A 14960-nucleotide genomic window follows, 5' to 3' on the forward strand; every position below is an offset into this window, starting at 1 on the left:
GTCGTGTCACGTGGGAGCCGCGCCACGCGGCTCGCATGGCTGGCGCCGGCCGCCTCCGGCCGGAATGGCAGGCGGGGAGGTGCTTCTGAAGGCATCGGTCGGTTCCTCGCCTCTCCGGGCGTCTGGGCCGCGAACCGCCGAACCCAGGGTGGGGGTGCTGCCGAGGGCGAGGCTGGCGGGGTGGGGGTGGGGTGGGGCGAAGCCGGCAGGGCCGGTCCATGGGGTGTTGCTGTCCAGGGCTTTGCCCCTTGAGCCCCTAAGGTCCCGGTGGAAGTTGCTGCACCACCCTTGGTGTTGCTCCCTCCTGAGTGGATCAGGCTCTGGGGTCCTCTTGGGTAAGCCACGTGGGAGCCCCATTCCACACCCTCAATCTCAGTCTTAACGATTCCTGCCGTGGGATGTGGCCAGGCGGCAAACCAGGAGCCTGAGGTCCCACCTGCAGTGTCCGGGTCAGGTGGACCCTGCCGGAGGGGCCAGACTGGCTGGGTCAGTCTGGTTGGGTGCAGGGGCCACCTTTCCCCGAAAGCCCTGCCTTGCCTTGGCACCGGACCACTCAGGCCAGTCCCCCGGGTCCTCGCCCTGGCAGGAGCCTGCTCAGCCTGCAGGTCAGGGGCCAGGGCCCCGTGGGGTGACCCGTGGGAGCTGAGACAGGGATGGGCAGGTCTTCCTGCTCTTGTCAGTTCTGACCCTGCTGTTGCCTTGGACTCGCTTTCCCTGGGAGCCCTGCTCCTTGTTCCTCAACCCCAGGTCCAGGTGGGAGGCTCTGGGTGGGAGGGAGCCTCGGGGAGACCGAGGAGAGCGATGAGGGAGGGGGGTGGGGGCTTGCCAGGCCCTCACAGCCGCCTGCCCTGTCTCAGACGGAGCCATGGAAGAGGTGGTGATCGCAGGCATGTCCGGGAAGCTGCCCGAGTCAGAAAACCTGCAGGAGTTCTGGGACAACCTGCTGAACGGCGTGGACATGGTCACAGACGATGACCGGAGATGGAAAGCCGGTGGGTGGCCCCCTTCTCACCCCAACACCTGCTGCTTGGCAGGGCTGCTGCTGGGAGCACCCGGGGTGGGCGGGGGTGGGGAGGGTCCTCGGGTGCCCCAGTGAGCAGGGCCAGAGCCAGAGGAGGGAAGGCCTCCTGGCTGGGCCAGCCTGACCCGAATGTCCCAACCGTCACCAGATAAGACTCTCAGACCCACTTTCAGGAAGCCAGCTGACTCACCCGCCTTAGCCAAGGTGGCCCTACCTGATCTGTAGCTGTTGAGTCAGCGATGGGGCCGGGAGTGGCAGGCCAGCGAGGGTCTCCAGCCAGCCTAAGGGGACCTGCACCCCGCTTGGGGCCATACCAGGGGACAGTAGGGCCCCTGAGGAGGGGCCGGGAGGGTCCCCATGCTGCCCAATGGGACAGCGTACTCCGGCCTTCCTTACTCCACGGGTGGGTCAGAGCCTCCAGAGGCCCACAGAGCCAGCCTGTGCCCTCCCCCAGGGCTCTACGGCCTGCCTCAGCGGTCAGGCAAGCTGAAGGACCTGTCCAAGTTCGACGCCTCCTTCTTCGGCGTCCACCCCAAGCAAGCCCACACGATGGACCCTCAGCTCCGACTGTTGCTGGAAGTCACCTACGAAGCCATCGTGGACGCAGGTGGGTGTCTGGGTGCTCAGCGGGGGTGGCTCTGAGCACCTATGTTCAGCCGAGCCTTTGGGGTACAGACATTGTGGGGTTCCCAGGCTCCTCACCTGCCACCTTCCTGACGTGTCCCACCAGCCACAGGCTGGGCCACGCTCTGCCGCTCACCAAGGTGTTCTGGACGGGTCCTGGCCTCCTGGTTTCCCTGTTCCCACCATGTGGACCTCGGGGTGGAGGCAGGGTGGTACGTGAGCACCCGACTGAGGGTTTTCCAGGCAGCAGGGTCACAGCGATGCCTGGGACCTCGTGGCTGCCATCCTTCTGCCCAGGGTTCTTGCCTGGGTGAGGGGCTGTCTCCACCGGTGACAGGGAAGGCCATCCTGGGCAGAGGCTGCGGCCCTGAGCCCGAGTGAGTCCCCTCTCCTGGACCTGAAGCTCCCTTGGTATCTGGACGGAGGCAAGGCCCTTTCCTGTGGCTCTTCCCCAGGGCCAGCCCCCAGGCGGCCTCATCTTCTTCTTCTGAGCCAAGACACTCGGCCTTTGTCTCCTCCAACCCCGACCCCTTATCACGGCCTTCCCAGGACAGCTGCCCTTGGAGTGCACACGCTCATTGGCCAGCAGGGCTCCTGAGGCCTCCTGCGGCAGCACCGGTCCTGGGCAGTTGCTCGGACAATACCACCCTCTGTCCTCCCCAGGGCCGCCTCCCCAGGGCCCAGCCAGGCCTGCAGCCCCCTCTGGTTTCTCGACACCATTTCCTTCACAGCCCTGTTCTCTGTTCCCCAACTGGACTGCTTACCGCCTGGCCTGACACAGGCTGGGCCCACTGCCCACTCACACCTGCTTCTTCCCCAAGGCCTTTCCCTGGTGGGTGGGTGGGTACGCCCGTGGGCGCTGCCCAGCCCCAGCGGCGTCTAACCTCAGCTTCTTACAGGCATCAACCCAGCCTCCCTTTGCGGCACCAGCACTGGCGTCTGGGTGGGCGTGAGTGGTTCCGAGGCCGCGGAGGCCCTCAGCCGGGACCCCGAGACGTTGGTGGGTTACAGCATGGTGGGGTGCCAACGGGCCATGATGGCCAACCGACTGTCCTTCTTCTTCAACTTCAAAGGTGAGTGCAGCGAGCTCCTGGGGCCGTGCCCATGAGTGCCCCGCAGGGAAGCCACAGGGGGCTAGGCCAGGCTGCCAGCACCTCCACGGGCCCACATCCAGCAGGCTAAGGTCTCCACACTGCAGCCTCCCTGCTCCCCTGGCCCTGCCGGTACCTGGGTGCCCAGCAGGGCACTCAGGCCAGGTCCTCACGGTGCAGGGCCCAGCATCGCCCTGGACACAGCCTGCTCCTCCAGTTTGATGGCCCTGCACAGCGCCTTCCAGGCCGTGCGCAGCGGGGAGTGCCCTGCAGCCATCGTGGGCGGCATCAACCTGCTGCTGAAACCCAACACGTCGGTGCAGTTCATGAAGCTAGGCATGCTGAGTCCTGAGGGCACCTGCAAGTCCTTTGACCACGCCGGTGAGGCTAGGGGCGGGCAGCCAGGGAGGGGGCTGGCTGGCAGGGCCGTCAAGGCAGGCCCTGCCTGAGCAGCCACACTCCCCTCAGGGAACGGGTACTGCCGGGCTGAGGCCGTGGTGTCCATCCTCATCACCAAGAAATCCCTGGCCAAGCGGGTGTATGCCACCATCCTGAATGCGGGCACCAACACTGATGGCTACAAGGAGCAAGGTGGGCCCGGGGGACGGTGCCCCGGAAGGCCCGGGGGACCACCACCCCCTGGGACCGTGGAATGAGGCACGTCTCCTACAGGTGTGACCTACCCCTCCGGAAAGGCCCAGGAGGAGCTCATCCGCTCTGTGTGCAAGGTGGCCGGGGTGGCCCCTGAGTCCCTGGAGTACATCGAAGCCCACGGCACTGGCACCAAGGTGAGGCTCCGTCTGCCCCCCCCACCCACCTGGCCGAGATTGGGGCATGGAGCCATGAACCCCTCCTCTCCCTGAAGGTGGGGGACCCCCTGGAGCTCAACAGCATCGACCAGGCCCTGTGTGCCAACCGCCAGAGCCCGCTGCTGATCGGGTCGACCAAGTCCAACATGGGGCATCCCGAGCCTGCTTCAGGACTCGCAGCCCTGGCCAAGGTAGGGCCGGACTCCCACCTGGTGGAGGCTGAGGCCAGACGATGGGGCAAGGCCCTCCGACGTCCGTGTGGGAAGCAACACTCGGGCAAGAGGACCCCACAGGTCGGGGGCGGGGGCCGGCCAGCAGGCACGCTTTAGCTGAGTGTGTCTGTTGTGGGCTGGGGGAAACGTCTGCCCGCCCATCCCTCCCGAGGGCTTCCTGACTATGGTAGGGCACCAGGCCCCAGAGGACCCCCCAGTTGCCCAGAGCCCTGCTGTGCCCATCTCGACTGCCCTGGTGGCATGTGTGCACAGCCAGCCTGCTGGGTGGGCTTCTGTGGGGAGTGGGCAGGTCCTCACGGAAAGCATGGCCGATCCTGGGCACAAGCCTGTCACTGGTGCTGCGTGTTGGATAGAACCCGCATCACAGCCACCTGTCCCTACCAGTGGTCCCAGGCGAGACGGGGTGGTGGGGAGGACCTGAGCTGGGGGCCGGCGGCCCGTGTGCCTTCCCGCCCACAGGTGCTGCTGTCCCTGGAGCACGGGCTGTGGGCTCCCAACCTGCACTTCCAGAAGCCCAATCCTGAGATCCCAGCACTGCAGGACGGGCGGCTGCAGGTCGTGGATCGGCCCCTCCCAGTTGGCGGCGGCATCGTGGGCATCAGCTCCTTCGGCTTCGGGGGCGCCAACGTGCACGTCCTCCTGCAGCCCAACGCCAGGCCGCCCCACGCGCCTGCCCCACCTGCCCTGCCCCAGCTGCTCCGGGCCAGTGGGCGCAGCCCCGAAGCCGTGCAGAACCTCCTGGAGCAGGGCCAGAGGCACAGCCAGGACCTGGCCTTCCTCAGCTTGCTCAACGATATCGCAGGCACCCCGGCCTCCGCCATGCCCTTCCGCGGCTACACGGTCCTGGGCAGCCGGCTTGGAGGCCAGGAGGTGCAGCAGGCGCCCGCCGGCCACCGCCCGCTCTGGTTCATCTGCTCCGGTGAGCCCCGTCCCTTTCCCTTGTTTGGGGGGCCAGCTGGCAGGCTGAGCCAGGCTGCCCGCTGACCCAACCCTCTGCCGCCCAGGCATGGGCACGCAGTGGTGCGGCATGGGGCAGAGCCTCATGCGTCTGGACAGCTTCCGTGAGTCCATTCTGCGCTCAGACGAAGCCATAAAGCCATATGGTCTGAAGGTGTTGGACCTGCTGCTGCGTGCAGACGAGAGCACGTTTGATGACATCACGCAAGCCTTTGTCAGCCTCACTGCCATCCAGGTGCGTGGAGCCCATGGGCTGCTGCGGGCACAGCTGTGGCTTCTGGAGCAGCCCAGTGAGCACCGTGCTCTTGCCCCCAGATCGCGCTCATTGACCTGCTGACTGCCATGGGGCTGCAGCCGGATGGCATCATCGGGCACTCCCTGGGCGAGGTGGCCTGCAGCTATGCCGACGGCTGCGTGTCGCAGGAAGAGGCCATGCTGGCCACATACTGGAGGGGCCAGTGCATCAAGGAGGCCAACATCCCGCCAGGCGCCATGGCGGCCGTGGGTAGGCGTTGCGCTGCAGCCCCACCCTCAGCTCTTGGGCAGCCTTCTTGGTGCCCCCCCGCCCCCAGTGCAGGTCCCGAGTCCCCGGGAGGCCCACAGGGAGAACAGACGGGGCCACGGCCACCTGGCACTGCTGGCGGGCCGACCTCCTCCAGGAGCTCTGGTGCACAGGGGTGTCAGTACTGGGCTCCAAATCCAAGAGAGGGGACTCGGAAAGTTCGCACAGCAGAGGTTTTGGTGTCTCTACCCACAGGCCTGTCCTGGGCTGAGTGCAAGGAGCGCTGCCCCCCTGGTGTGGTGCCCGCCTGCCATAACTCCAAGGACACGGTCACCATCTCAGGGCCTCAGGTGGGTACTGTGGCCATGGTGGGGCCCCAGGCACATATCATGACACTCCCACCAGGGGCACACCCAGGGCTCCCCACGGAGACTAGGGTGCAAGTGTCGCGTGCCCTGCTGGGTCCCAGCTGCCCAGGGTGGGGAGGCAGTGCTACCAGAAGCTGGCCCCACCCTGATGCGGCCCTTTCGCAGGACTCCGTGGCTGAGTTCGTGGAGCAGCTGAAGCAGGAGGGCGTGTTTGCCAAGGAGGTGCGGACAGGAGGCATGGCCTTCCACTCCTATTTCATGGACTCCATCGCGACCCCACTGCTGCAGGCGCTAAAGAAGGTGGGCACCGCCCCAGGGCTGCAGGCCCAGCTCCCACCCTGCAGGGGCGGCAGGGCTGCGGCTGTGGCCGCTCCCCGCTGAGCCGTGCCTCTCGCAGGTGATCCGGCAGCCACGTCCACGCTCGCCACGCTGGCTCAGCACCTCCATCCCCGAGGCCCAGTGGCAGAACAGCCTGGCGCGCACATTCTCGGCCGAGTATAACGTCAACAACCTCGTGAGCCCCGTGCTGTTCCAGGAGGCGCTGTGGCACGTGCCCGAGCACGCCGTGGTGCTGGAGATCGCGCCCCACGGACTGCTGCAGGTGCGCTGAGTGAGGGCAGGGCATCAGAGGCCTGGGCCTGGGCCCGGCCTGCATCAGCAAAGAGGGACGGTAAGGAGCGAGGAGGGTGGGTGCTGTTGGGAGGAGCCTCAGCCTGCCTCTGTCCCCCAGGCCGTCCTAAAGCGAGGCCTCAAGTCCACCTGCACCATTATCCCGCTGATGAAGAAGAACCACGAGGACAACCTGGACTACTTCCTTACCAGCATCGGCAAGCTCCACCTCTCCGGGTAGGCCCCGCCCTGCCCACAGCTGCCTGCCCCTCTCCCTGAGCCACCCCTGCACCACCAGACGGGTGTGGCCTGGCTCCACTAGGAAGATCCAAAGCTCCCCACGCAGGAGGAGAAGCAGCAGGGCATGTAATTGGCTATTGGGCTCGCCAACTAGAGGGCCCCCAGGGCCCAGGCACCTGCAGTGATCCTGCTGTGGGTGGGGAAAAATCTTGGATGGCCCTGTTCCCCACCACCACCCTCTCAGCACCCCATTTGGGCAGTTTCCACAAGTCTTAGGGGAGACAGTTGGAAGTGGAGGTCCATGGGGGTCTCCAGAGTTCACTGCCTTCCCCCACCAGCATTGACGTCAACCCCAACGGCCTGTTCCCGCCCATGGAGTTCCCGGCCCCGCGGGGTACCCCGCTCATCTCCCCCCTCATCAAGTGGGACCACAGCCAGACCTGGGACGTGCCCGCGGCCGAGGACTTCCCCAGTGGCTCCGGCTCCTCTTCAGCCACCATCTACAACATTGGTACGGGATGGCGGGTGGGCAGGTGGGGAGCGGGCAGACGGAGGGCGGGCTGGCAGCTGGGAGAAGGGGTTGGGGGGCGGAAGACTGAGGCCTATATTCTGCAGATGTCAGCCCCGAGTCCCTTGACCACTACCTGGTGGACCACTGCATCAACGGACGTGTCATCTTCCCTGCCACCGGCTATGTGTACTTGGTCTGGAAGACGCTGGCCCGCACCCTAGGCCTGGTCATGGATCAGATGCCCATAGTGTTTGAGGACGTGGTCCTGCACCAGGCCACCATCCTGCCCAAGACGGGTGAGCCATGGCCAGCACAGGGCAGGGGTTGTGGGGCGGCCCAGGGTGGAGGGCCATGCTGAACTCTGTCCACTGTCTGTAGGGACCGTGTCCTTGGAGGTGCGGCTCCTGGAGGCCTCCTGCACCTTTGAGGTGTGCGAGGGGGGTAACCTGATAGTCAGTGGTGAGTTGGGGCCGTGGAGCCGTGGGGGAGCTGGGCCTGGCCCTCAGGGCAGTTGTGGCCCTGAGACCCTCCCTGCTGCACCACCCACAGGAAAGGTGTACCGCTGGGAGAATCCCGACCCCAGAGTCTTCGACAACCAGGACGGCCTGGCTCCTGCAGACCCCACAGACCCTGTGGCCATGTACCACCTGACCCAGGGCGACACGTACAAGGAGCTACGGCTGCGTGGCTATGACTATGGCCCCCACTTCCAGGGCATCCTCGAGGCCGATCTGAGCGGTGGGTCGCTGTGGACGCCGGCGGGCCACAGTGGGCCCCAGAGCCAGGGCACGTGAGGGTGGGCCCAAGGACGAGTGTGACTCTGGCTCCCTGCAGGCGCCACGGGGAAGCTGCTGTGGAAGGACAACTGGGTGACCTTCCTGGATGCCATGCTGCAGATGTCCATCTTGGGCTCCGCCCAGCGAAGCCTGGTCATGCCCACCCGCCTGGGCGCCATCCACATCGACCCCCTCACCCACCAGCAGAGGCTGCAGGATGCGGCCCAAGGTGGCCCCGCCCCCAGCCCCGCAGCGGCCGTGGTGGTGAACAGCTACCTGCGCAGCGTGGCGGCGGGCGGGGCCGTCATCTCGAGGCTGCACTCCTCACTGGCTCCACGGCGACAGCAGGAGCAGCTCACGCCGGTCCTGGAGAAGTTCTGCTTCACACCACACCTGGAGACCGAGTGCCTGGCGGACAGCGAGGCCCTGCGGGCAGAGCTGCGTCTATGTACAGGTGAAGCCAGCCAGCCCTGGGACCCCAGCCCCGAGACCCCAGCCCGCACTCCCTCCCCACCCATCTCCCAGGCCTGCAGACTGAGGTCTCAGAGCCCGGCTCTGTGTCCCCAGGGCTGGCGCAGACGCTGCAGGCCAAGGCAGCCCACCAGGGGCTAAAGATGGCCGTACCTGGCCTGGCTGGGGCTGCAGCCCCCCGGGACCCTCCGCAGCACGGTCTGGCGAGGCTATTGGCGGCCGCGTGCCAGCTCCAGCTGAACGGGAACCTACAGCTGGAGCTGGGCCCAACCCTGGCCCAGGAGCGCCTCACGCTGGCTGACGACCCCCTGCTCGCTGGCCTTCTGGATGGACCGGCACTCAAGGCCTGTGTGGACACGGCCCTGGAGAACTTGAGCAGCCCACAGATGAAGGTGGTAGAGGTGGGTACACACATAGGCACGGTCCCAGCAACAGGCACCGCTTGAACCAAGAGGGTGGCTAGGTGCTACTGCTCTGTCATCGTCAGGGGAGACCCACCCTGGTGACCACGTGGCATAGCTGCCTGAGCGCCGAGTCGTCATCCGGTGTCCACGCCCCCACAGGTGCTGGCTGGGGAGGGCCGCCTGTACAGCCGGATCCCGACACTACTCCACACCCAGCCTCTGCTGAAGCTGGACTACACGGCCACTGACCGCTACGAGCTGCCCCAGCTGCAGCAGCCCGACGTGGCCCAGGTGCAGTGGGACCCGTTGGAGCCTGCGCCCAGCAGCTTGGGCACAGCTGACCTCTTAGTGTGCAACTGCACCGTGGCCCATCTCGGCGACCCCGCCACAGCCCTCAGTAACATGGCGGCGGCCCTCAAGGAGGGTGGCTTCCTGCTGCTACATACCATGCTCAGTGGACACACACTCGGGGAAACTGTGGCCTTCCTCACTGCCACCAAGCTCCTGAGCCAGGTATGGGCTGCACGGGGGTGGGGGCGGGGCCCGGAGCCGCACAGCGCAGCCCCTGACTGTGCCCATGCCTGCAGGACGAGTGGGAGGGCCTCCTCACCAAGGCCGCGCTGTGCCTCGTGGGCCTGAAGCGCTCCTTCTACGGCTCCGTGCTCTTCCTGTGCCGCCGGCTAGCCCCCCCAGACAGTCCCATCTTTCTTCCCGTGGAGGACCCCAGCTTCCAGTGGGTGAACTCCTTGAAGGTCAGAGTCAGAGCCCGAGCCCTGCCGCCCCAGCCCCGGGACCATCCAGCTGCACTGCCCGAGACTGACCCTTCCCACCTCCTTGCAGAGCATCATGGCCGACAACTTCCCCCGGCCCGTGTGGCTGACGGCCATCCGTTGTGCCACCTCGGGCATCTTGGGCCTGGTGAACTGTTTGCGCAAGGAGCCTGGGGGCCACCGTGTGCGGTAGGGTCCCTTTCGTCCCCCCTCTCCGCACCTCCCCATGCTCCTCCCTCTCCCCACGTGCCCATTCTCCTTCCTGCCCCTCACCCCCCGTGCTGCCCACAGGTGCATTCTGGTGTCCAACCTCAGCAGCACGTCCCCTGTGCCCTCAATGGACCCAGGCTCCCCCGAGCTGCAGAAATTGCTGCAGAAGGACCTAGTGATGAACGTCTATCGCGATGGTGCTTGGGGGGCCTTCCGCCACTTCCCACTGGAGCAAGGTGAGCCCCTGTGCCTCCCACCGGGCTCCCCCACCTTGCCAGCCCCCCTGGCCCAGGCCCCCAGCAGTTTGGCCTCTGATTTCTGCAGGCAAGCCAGAGGAGCAGACAGAACACGCCTTTGTAAACGTGCTGACGCGCGGAGACCTCTCTTCCATCCGTTGGGTGTGCTCCCCGCTCCGCCATGCCGGTCCCTCCACCCCCGGCACCCAGCTCTGCCGCGTCTATTACGCCTCACTCAACTTCCGTGACATCATGCTGGCCACGGGCAAGCTCTCACCCGACTCCATCCCAGGTACACAGCCAGCTGAGCTGGGCTTGATCAGTGCCCTCTGCCCCTGGGAGGCAAACGCACCAGGGAGGGCAGGGCTCGTGGGGCAGGGGAGCTGGGGCTCACTCGACCCCCCTCTAGGCAAGTTCGCCACCCACGACTGCATGCTGGGTATGGAGTTCTCCGGCCGGGATAGCAGCGGCAAGCGCGTGATGGGGCTGGTGCCTGCAGAGGGCCTCGCCACCTCTGTCCTCCTGTCCTCCGACTTCCTGTGGGACGTGCCCCCTGGCTGGTGAGTGTCGGCACCTTAGGGCAGCCTGAGGCCCTCGGTGCTCAGCCTCAGCTGACCTGCTGCCTGTGTGCCTGCAGGACCCTGGAGGAAGCGGCCTCGGTGCCAGTGGTCTACACGACAGCGTACTACTCGCTGGTGGTGCGCGGGCGCATTCGGCGTGGCGAGACCGTGCTCGTGCACTCGGGCTCGGGCGGCGTGGGCCAGGCGGCCATCAGCATCGCCCTCAGCCTGGGCTGCCGCGTCTTCACCACCGTGGGGTCGGCCGAGAAGCGTGCGTATCTGCAGGCCCGCTTCCCGCAGCTTGGTGAGGACAGCTTCGCCAACTCCCGAGACACGTCCTTTGAACAGCATGTGCTGCGGCAAACGGCCGGGCGAGGTGAGCCCACATCCCCTCCCCAGCTGGAGGTGATGCCCTGGAGGGACGGTGGGCTGGGTGGCAGGCAGACCCTAAGAGCCCCTTTGCCTGTCCCCCAGGCGTTGACCTGGTCCTGAACTCCCTGGCGGAGGAGAAGCTGCAGGCCAGTGTGCGGTGCCTGGCACAGCACGGCCGCTTCCTCGAAATTGGCAAGTTCGACTTGGCCAACAACCACGCACTGGGTGAGGCCTGGATGAACTAGGCGGGAGCAGGGGGTTCGGCAGGGCGGGGGTTGGGAGGGTGCCAGAAGTCCTGAGCGAGCCTGCCTCTCACCCTCAGGTATGGCCGTCTTCCTGAAGAATGTGACCTTCCATGGCGTCTTGCTGGACGCACTCTTCGAGGAAGCTGGGGCCGACTGGCATGAGGTGGCCGAACTGCTTCGGGCGGGCATCCGCAACGGTGTGGTGCAGCCCCTCAAGTGCACCTTGTTCGCCAAGGACCAGGTGGAGGAAGCTTTCCGCTACATGGCGCAGGGCAAGCACATCGGCAAGGTGGTGGTCCAGGTGAGACGAGTTGCAGTGGGCGGGGAGCAGCGGGCGGGCTCCTCGGGGCACTTCCCAAAGCAAGTGGTGCTGCCGGCCTGCAGGTACACAAGGAGGAGCAGGGCGTGGTGCCACAGGACGTCCCACCAGTCCTGACCACGGCCATTTCCAAGACATTTTGCTCAGCTCACAAGAGCTACATCATCACTGGCGGCCTGGGTGGCTTTGGCCTCGAGCTGGCCCAGTGGCTCGTGCTACGGGGAGCCCAGAAGCTAGTGCTGACCTCCCGCTCAGGGATCCGGACAGGTAGGGGGGGTGGGGAACGGTGGGATCGCGAGCGCCCGTCCCTGGTCCTGCAGCCCAGGAGCCCCGTGTCCAGGCGGGCTCAGTGAGGGCGGCGGTCGTGCTGGCTGACCCAGCACCCGTACCCCCACAGGCTACCAGGCCAAGCAGGTCCGTGAGTGGAGGCGCCAGGGCGTCCAGGTGCTCGTGTGCACCAGCAACGCCAGCACGCTGGAGGGCGCGCGCGGTCTGATCGCAGAGGCTACACAGCTCGGAACTGTTGGGGGCGTCTTCCACCTGGCCATGGTGAGTCCGGCCCTCAGGGCCTGGAGTGGAGCAGGTGGCAGTAGGGCCTGGCTGAGCTGGTGCTGAGGGGCCCACCCGCTCCCCCAGGTGCTGAGAGATGCCATGCTGGAGAACCAGAGCCCCGAGTTCTTCCAGGACGTGATCAGCCCCAAGTACAGTGGGACGCTGAACCTGGACAGGTGGGCACACACGGTCCCCCCACACTGTTCACGCCTCACTGGCCAAGCCTGGGTCCTGGGAGGGGGGGCTTGCGGAATGGGCTGACACACACCCCACCCCACAGGGTGACCCGGGAAGCCTGCCCCAAGCTGGACTACTTTGTGGTCTTCTCATCCGTGAGTGGCGGACGTGGCAATGCCGGTCAGAGCAACTACGGCTTTGCCAACTCTGCCATGGAGCGCATCTGTGAGCAGCGCCAGCATGACGGCCTCCCAGGTGGGCTGCCACCCCCGCCTGGCCCAGCCCACACCCACACCCGTCCCTGACTCACCCACGGTCCCACCCACAGGCTTGGCCGTGCAGTGGGGCGCCATTGGCGACGTGGGTGTCGTCATGGAGATGATGGGTATGAAAGACACGGTCATCGGAGGCACCCTGCCCCAGCGCATTGTCTCCTGCCTGGAGGTGTTTGACCTGTTCCTGAACCAGCCCTACCCCGTGCTGAGCAGCTTTGTGCTGGCCGAGAAGGCCACAGGGCGCAGCGAAGGGGACGGCCAGCAGGACTTGGTGGGGGCCGTGGCACACATCCTGGGTGAGTACCACAGGCAGGGCCCAGGGAGAGGCCTCCGAGTCCCCCAGGCAGGCACCAGGGGCCTGTCCAGCATGGGCCTGGTCACCATGGTGCCTGCACCAGCCTGATCCCCACCATGGCCTGGCTCCCTAGGGATCCGCGACCTGGCGTCCATCAACCCCGACAGCTCACTGGCAGACCTGGGCCTGGACTCGCTCATGGGTGTAGAGGTGCGGCAGTTGCTGGAGCGGGAACACGACCTGGTGTTGCCCATGCGTGAGGTTCGGCTGCTGACCATACACAAGCTGAAGGAGCTCTCGTCACAGGCCCCCAAGGGTGTGTGTGGGACCAGGGTGGCGAGGGCGGGACACGGCGTCCCTAGCGGGCCTGCCCCTGTTCTTCCCCTGGGTGGGTGGCCCAGTTCCTCCCCCACTGACTGCCAACCCCCATCTCTGCTCCTTCCTAAACGCACACGCTCCTCACGCTCAGCAAGCCTCTCGGGTGAAGCTTGTGTGCACGTGTGCCTGTGCACATGTGTGTCTGTGTGGAAGATGCCGTGTGGCCGGCCTTCACCTAGCTCCTCCTTCTGTCACAGCCCTGGCATCCCCTGGGGTCAAGGAGGACAGCTTGGAGGCCCAGCAGCAGGCGCAGCTGAACCTGAGCACGCTGCTAGTGAACCCTGAGGCCCCGACGCTGACGCGACTCAACACTGTGCAGAGCTCCGAACGGCCCCTCTTCCTGGTGCACCCTATCGAGGGCTCCATCGCCGTGTTCCACAGCCTGGCAGCCAGGCTGAGCATCCCCACCTATGGCCTGCAGTGCACTCGAGGTGCGGGTGGGGTGGGGGCACAGGGCCAGGGGACGGCCCAGCCCCTGCCTGGGGCACCGCGGCTGCCACGCTGAGCACCCCCTACCTTCACAGCCGCACCCCTGGACAGCATCCAGAGCTTGGCCGCCTACTACGTGGACTGCATCCGGCAGGTGCAGCCTGAGGGCCCTTACCGCATTGCCGGCTACTCCTACGGGGCCTGTGTGGCCTTCGAGATGTGCTCCCAGCTCCAAGCACAGCAGGGCCTCGCCCACAACAGCCTCTTCCTGTTTGACGGCTCCCACTCCTACGTGGTGGCCTACACCCAGGTGAGGCGGGGCTCTCGGGCCAGGGTCTGCCCCCTCTGCTCTCCCTTGGGCCACCCACTGGCCTGAAGCACACCCCCCGTTTGCAGAGCTACAGGGCCAAGATGACCCCGGGCTGCGAGGCTGAGGCCGAGGCTGAAGCCATCTGCTTCTTCGTGCAGCAGTTCACGGATGTGGAGCACAGCAGGGTACGTCCAGGGCCCTGGGTGCCGGGGCTAGTCTGGGTGTGCCCCCTGCAGCCCTGCCCTGAGAGCCTGTCCCCACAGGTGCTGGAGGTGCTGCTGCCCTTGAAGGACCTGGAGCAGCGCGTGACGGCCGCGGTGGACCTCATCGCTCAGAGCCACCGCGGCATCGACCGCCAGGAGCTCAGCTTCGCAGCCTTCTCCTTCTACCACAAGCTGCGTGCAGCCGAGCAGTACGCGCCCAAGGCCAAGTACCACGGCAACGTCACGCTGCTGCGCGCCAAGACCGGCGGCACCTACGGCAACGATCTGGGTGCCGACTACAACCTGTCCCAGGTGTGTGACGGCAAGGTGTCTGTGCACGTCATCGAGGGCGACCACCGGAGCCTGCTGGAGGGCAGTGGCCTGGAGGCCGTCGTCAGCATCATCCACAGCTCCCTGGCCGAGCCGCGGGTCAGTGTGCGGGAAGGCTAGCCACCCCGCGCCTCTCAGTCGACACCCCGTCCAACGGCTTCCACCACCCACCCTACCCCCCACCACCACACCCAGGCCGTGAAGGGCTGGGGAGGGTCCTGCAGGTGGGACCCCGCCCCACGGCCCTAACCTGTTGCTGTCCCGGGCCCACACCATTGCCTTGATGCACCCACAGCCGCCCCGGCCACCGCTAGCAGTAGGACTGCTCCCACGCTGCATGGGCCAGCTGGCCGACCCGGAGAGCTGCCTGGTCTGTGAAGGGTCTGCTGAGGCCCGAGGGAGCCGGGCTGAGCCTTTTTGTTGTGGGTTCGTCTGTTGTCTCTCCGTTCGGGTTCTCGTATTTATTGCTCTACTGGGAGAACTGCCCGGTGGTCTCGTCCACGCCCAGGAGATACTGGCAGTGGCCCTCGGGCCCTGCATGGCAGGTCCCAGGTCGTGGGCCCTAGCCCCGGTGCCCTGGCCACACCCATGATGCAGGAGCTGGTCGGCGTGCGGCCCCCAGCCAAGCTGGCCTGGCCCCTGTGGAGGCACCTGGAACACCGCGCGTGTGTGTGTGTGTGTGT

General features: G+C 66.4%; 1 protein-coding gene across 1 annotated transcript; it reads left to right on the top strand.

Moving 5' to 3' along the window:
• The first annotated feature begins 865 nt into the window (after positions 1 to 865).
• Positions 866 to 14397, top strand: FASN (fatty acid synthase). Its single transcript, XM_042783551.1, has 39 exons — positions 866 to 992; positions 1476 to 1628; positions 2545 to 2718; positions 2917 to 3117; positions 3205 to 3327; positions 3409 to 3524; positions 3602 to 3736; positions 4238 to 4697; positions 4783 to 4970; positions 5051 to 5240; positions 5493 to 5587; positions 5771 to 5905; positions 6003 to 6206; positions 6336 to 6451; positions 6793 to 6965; positions 7070 to 7261; positions 7344 to 7424; positions 7515 to 7703; positions 7800 to 8195; positions 8309 to 8613; positions 8776 to 9129; positions 9204 to 9368; positions 9457 to 9575; positions 9678 to 9832; positions 9921 to 10124; positions 10242 to 10392; positions 10470 to 10768; positions 10867 to 10989; positions 11087 to 11319; positions 11403 to 11595; positions 11726 to 11877; positions 11965 to 12056; positions 12161 to 12312; positions 12386 to 12628; positions 12761 to 12943; positions 13203 to 13436; positions 13530 to 13744; positions 13831 to 13929; positions 14008 to 14397. Exons 1-39 carry the CDS (start codon positions 866 to 868, stop codon positions 14395 to 14397), a joined length of 7509 nt encoding a protein of 2502 aa, XP_042639485.1.
• Positions 14398 to 14960: the final 563 nt, after the last annotated feature.

The sequence above is a fragment of the Orycteropus afer genome, unplaced genomic scaffold (genome assembly GCF_000298275.1).
Source record: "Orycteropus afer afer isolate SDZICR_OR568_19922 unplaced genomic scaffold, OryAfe1.0 scaffold00018, whole genome shotgun sequence".
Lineage (NCBI taxonomy): Eukaryota > Metazoa > Chordata > Mammalia > Tubulidentata > Orycteropodidae > Orycteropus > Orycteropus afer.

Excerpts from the sequence above, each read along its gene's own strand:
- FASN (XM_042783551.1), top strand. The coding sequence starts at position 866 with ATGGAAGAGGTGGTGATCGCAGGCATGTCCGGGAAGCTGCCCGAGTCA. Across the intron at positions 10,125-10,241 it reads CTCACCCGACTCCATCCCAG|GCAAGTTCGCCACCCACGAC; the intron begins GTACACAGCCAG and ends ACCCCCCTCTAG. Across the intron at positions 10,990-11,086 it reads GGCCAACAACCACGCACTGG|GTATGGCCGTCTTCCTGAAG; the intron begins GTGAGGCCTGGA and ends TCTCACCCTCAG.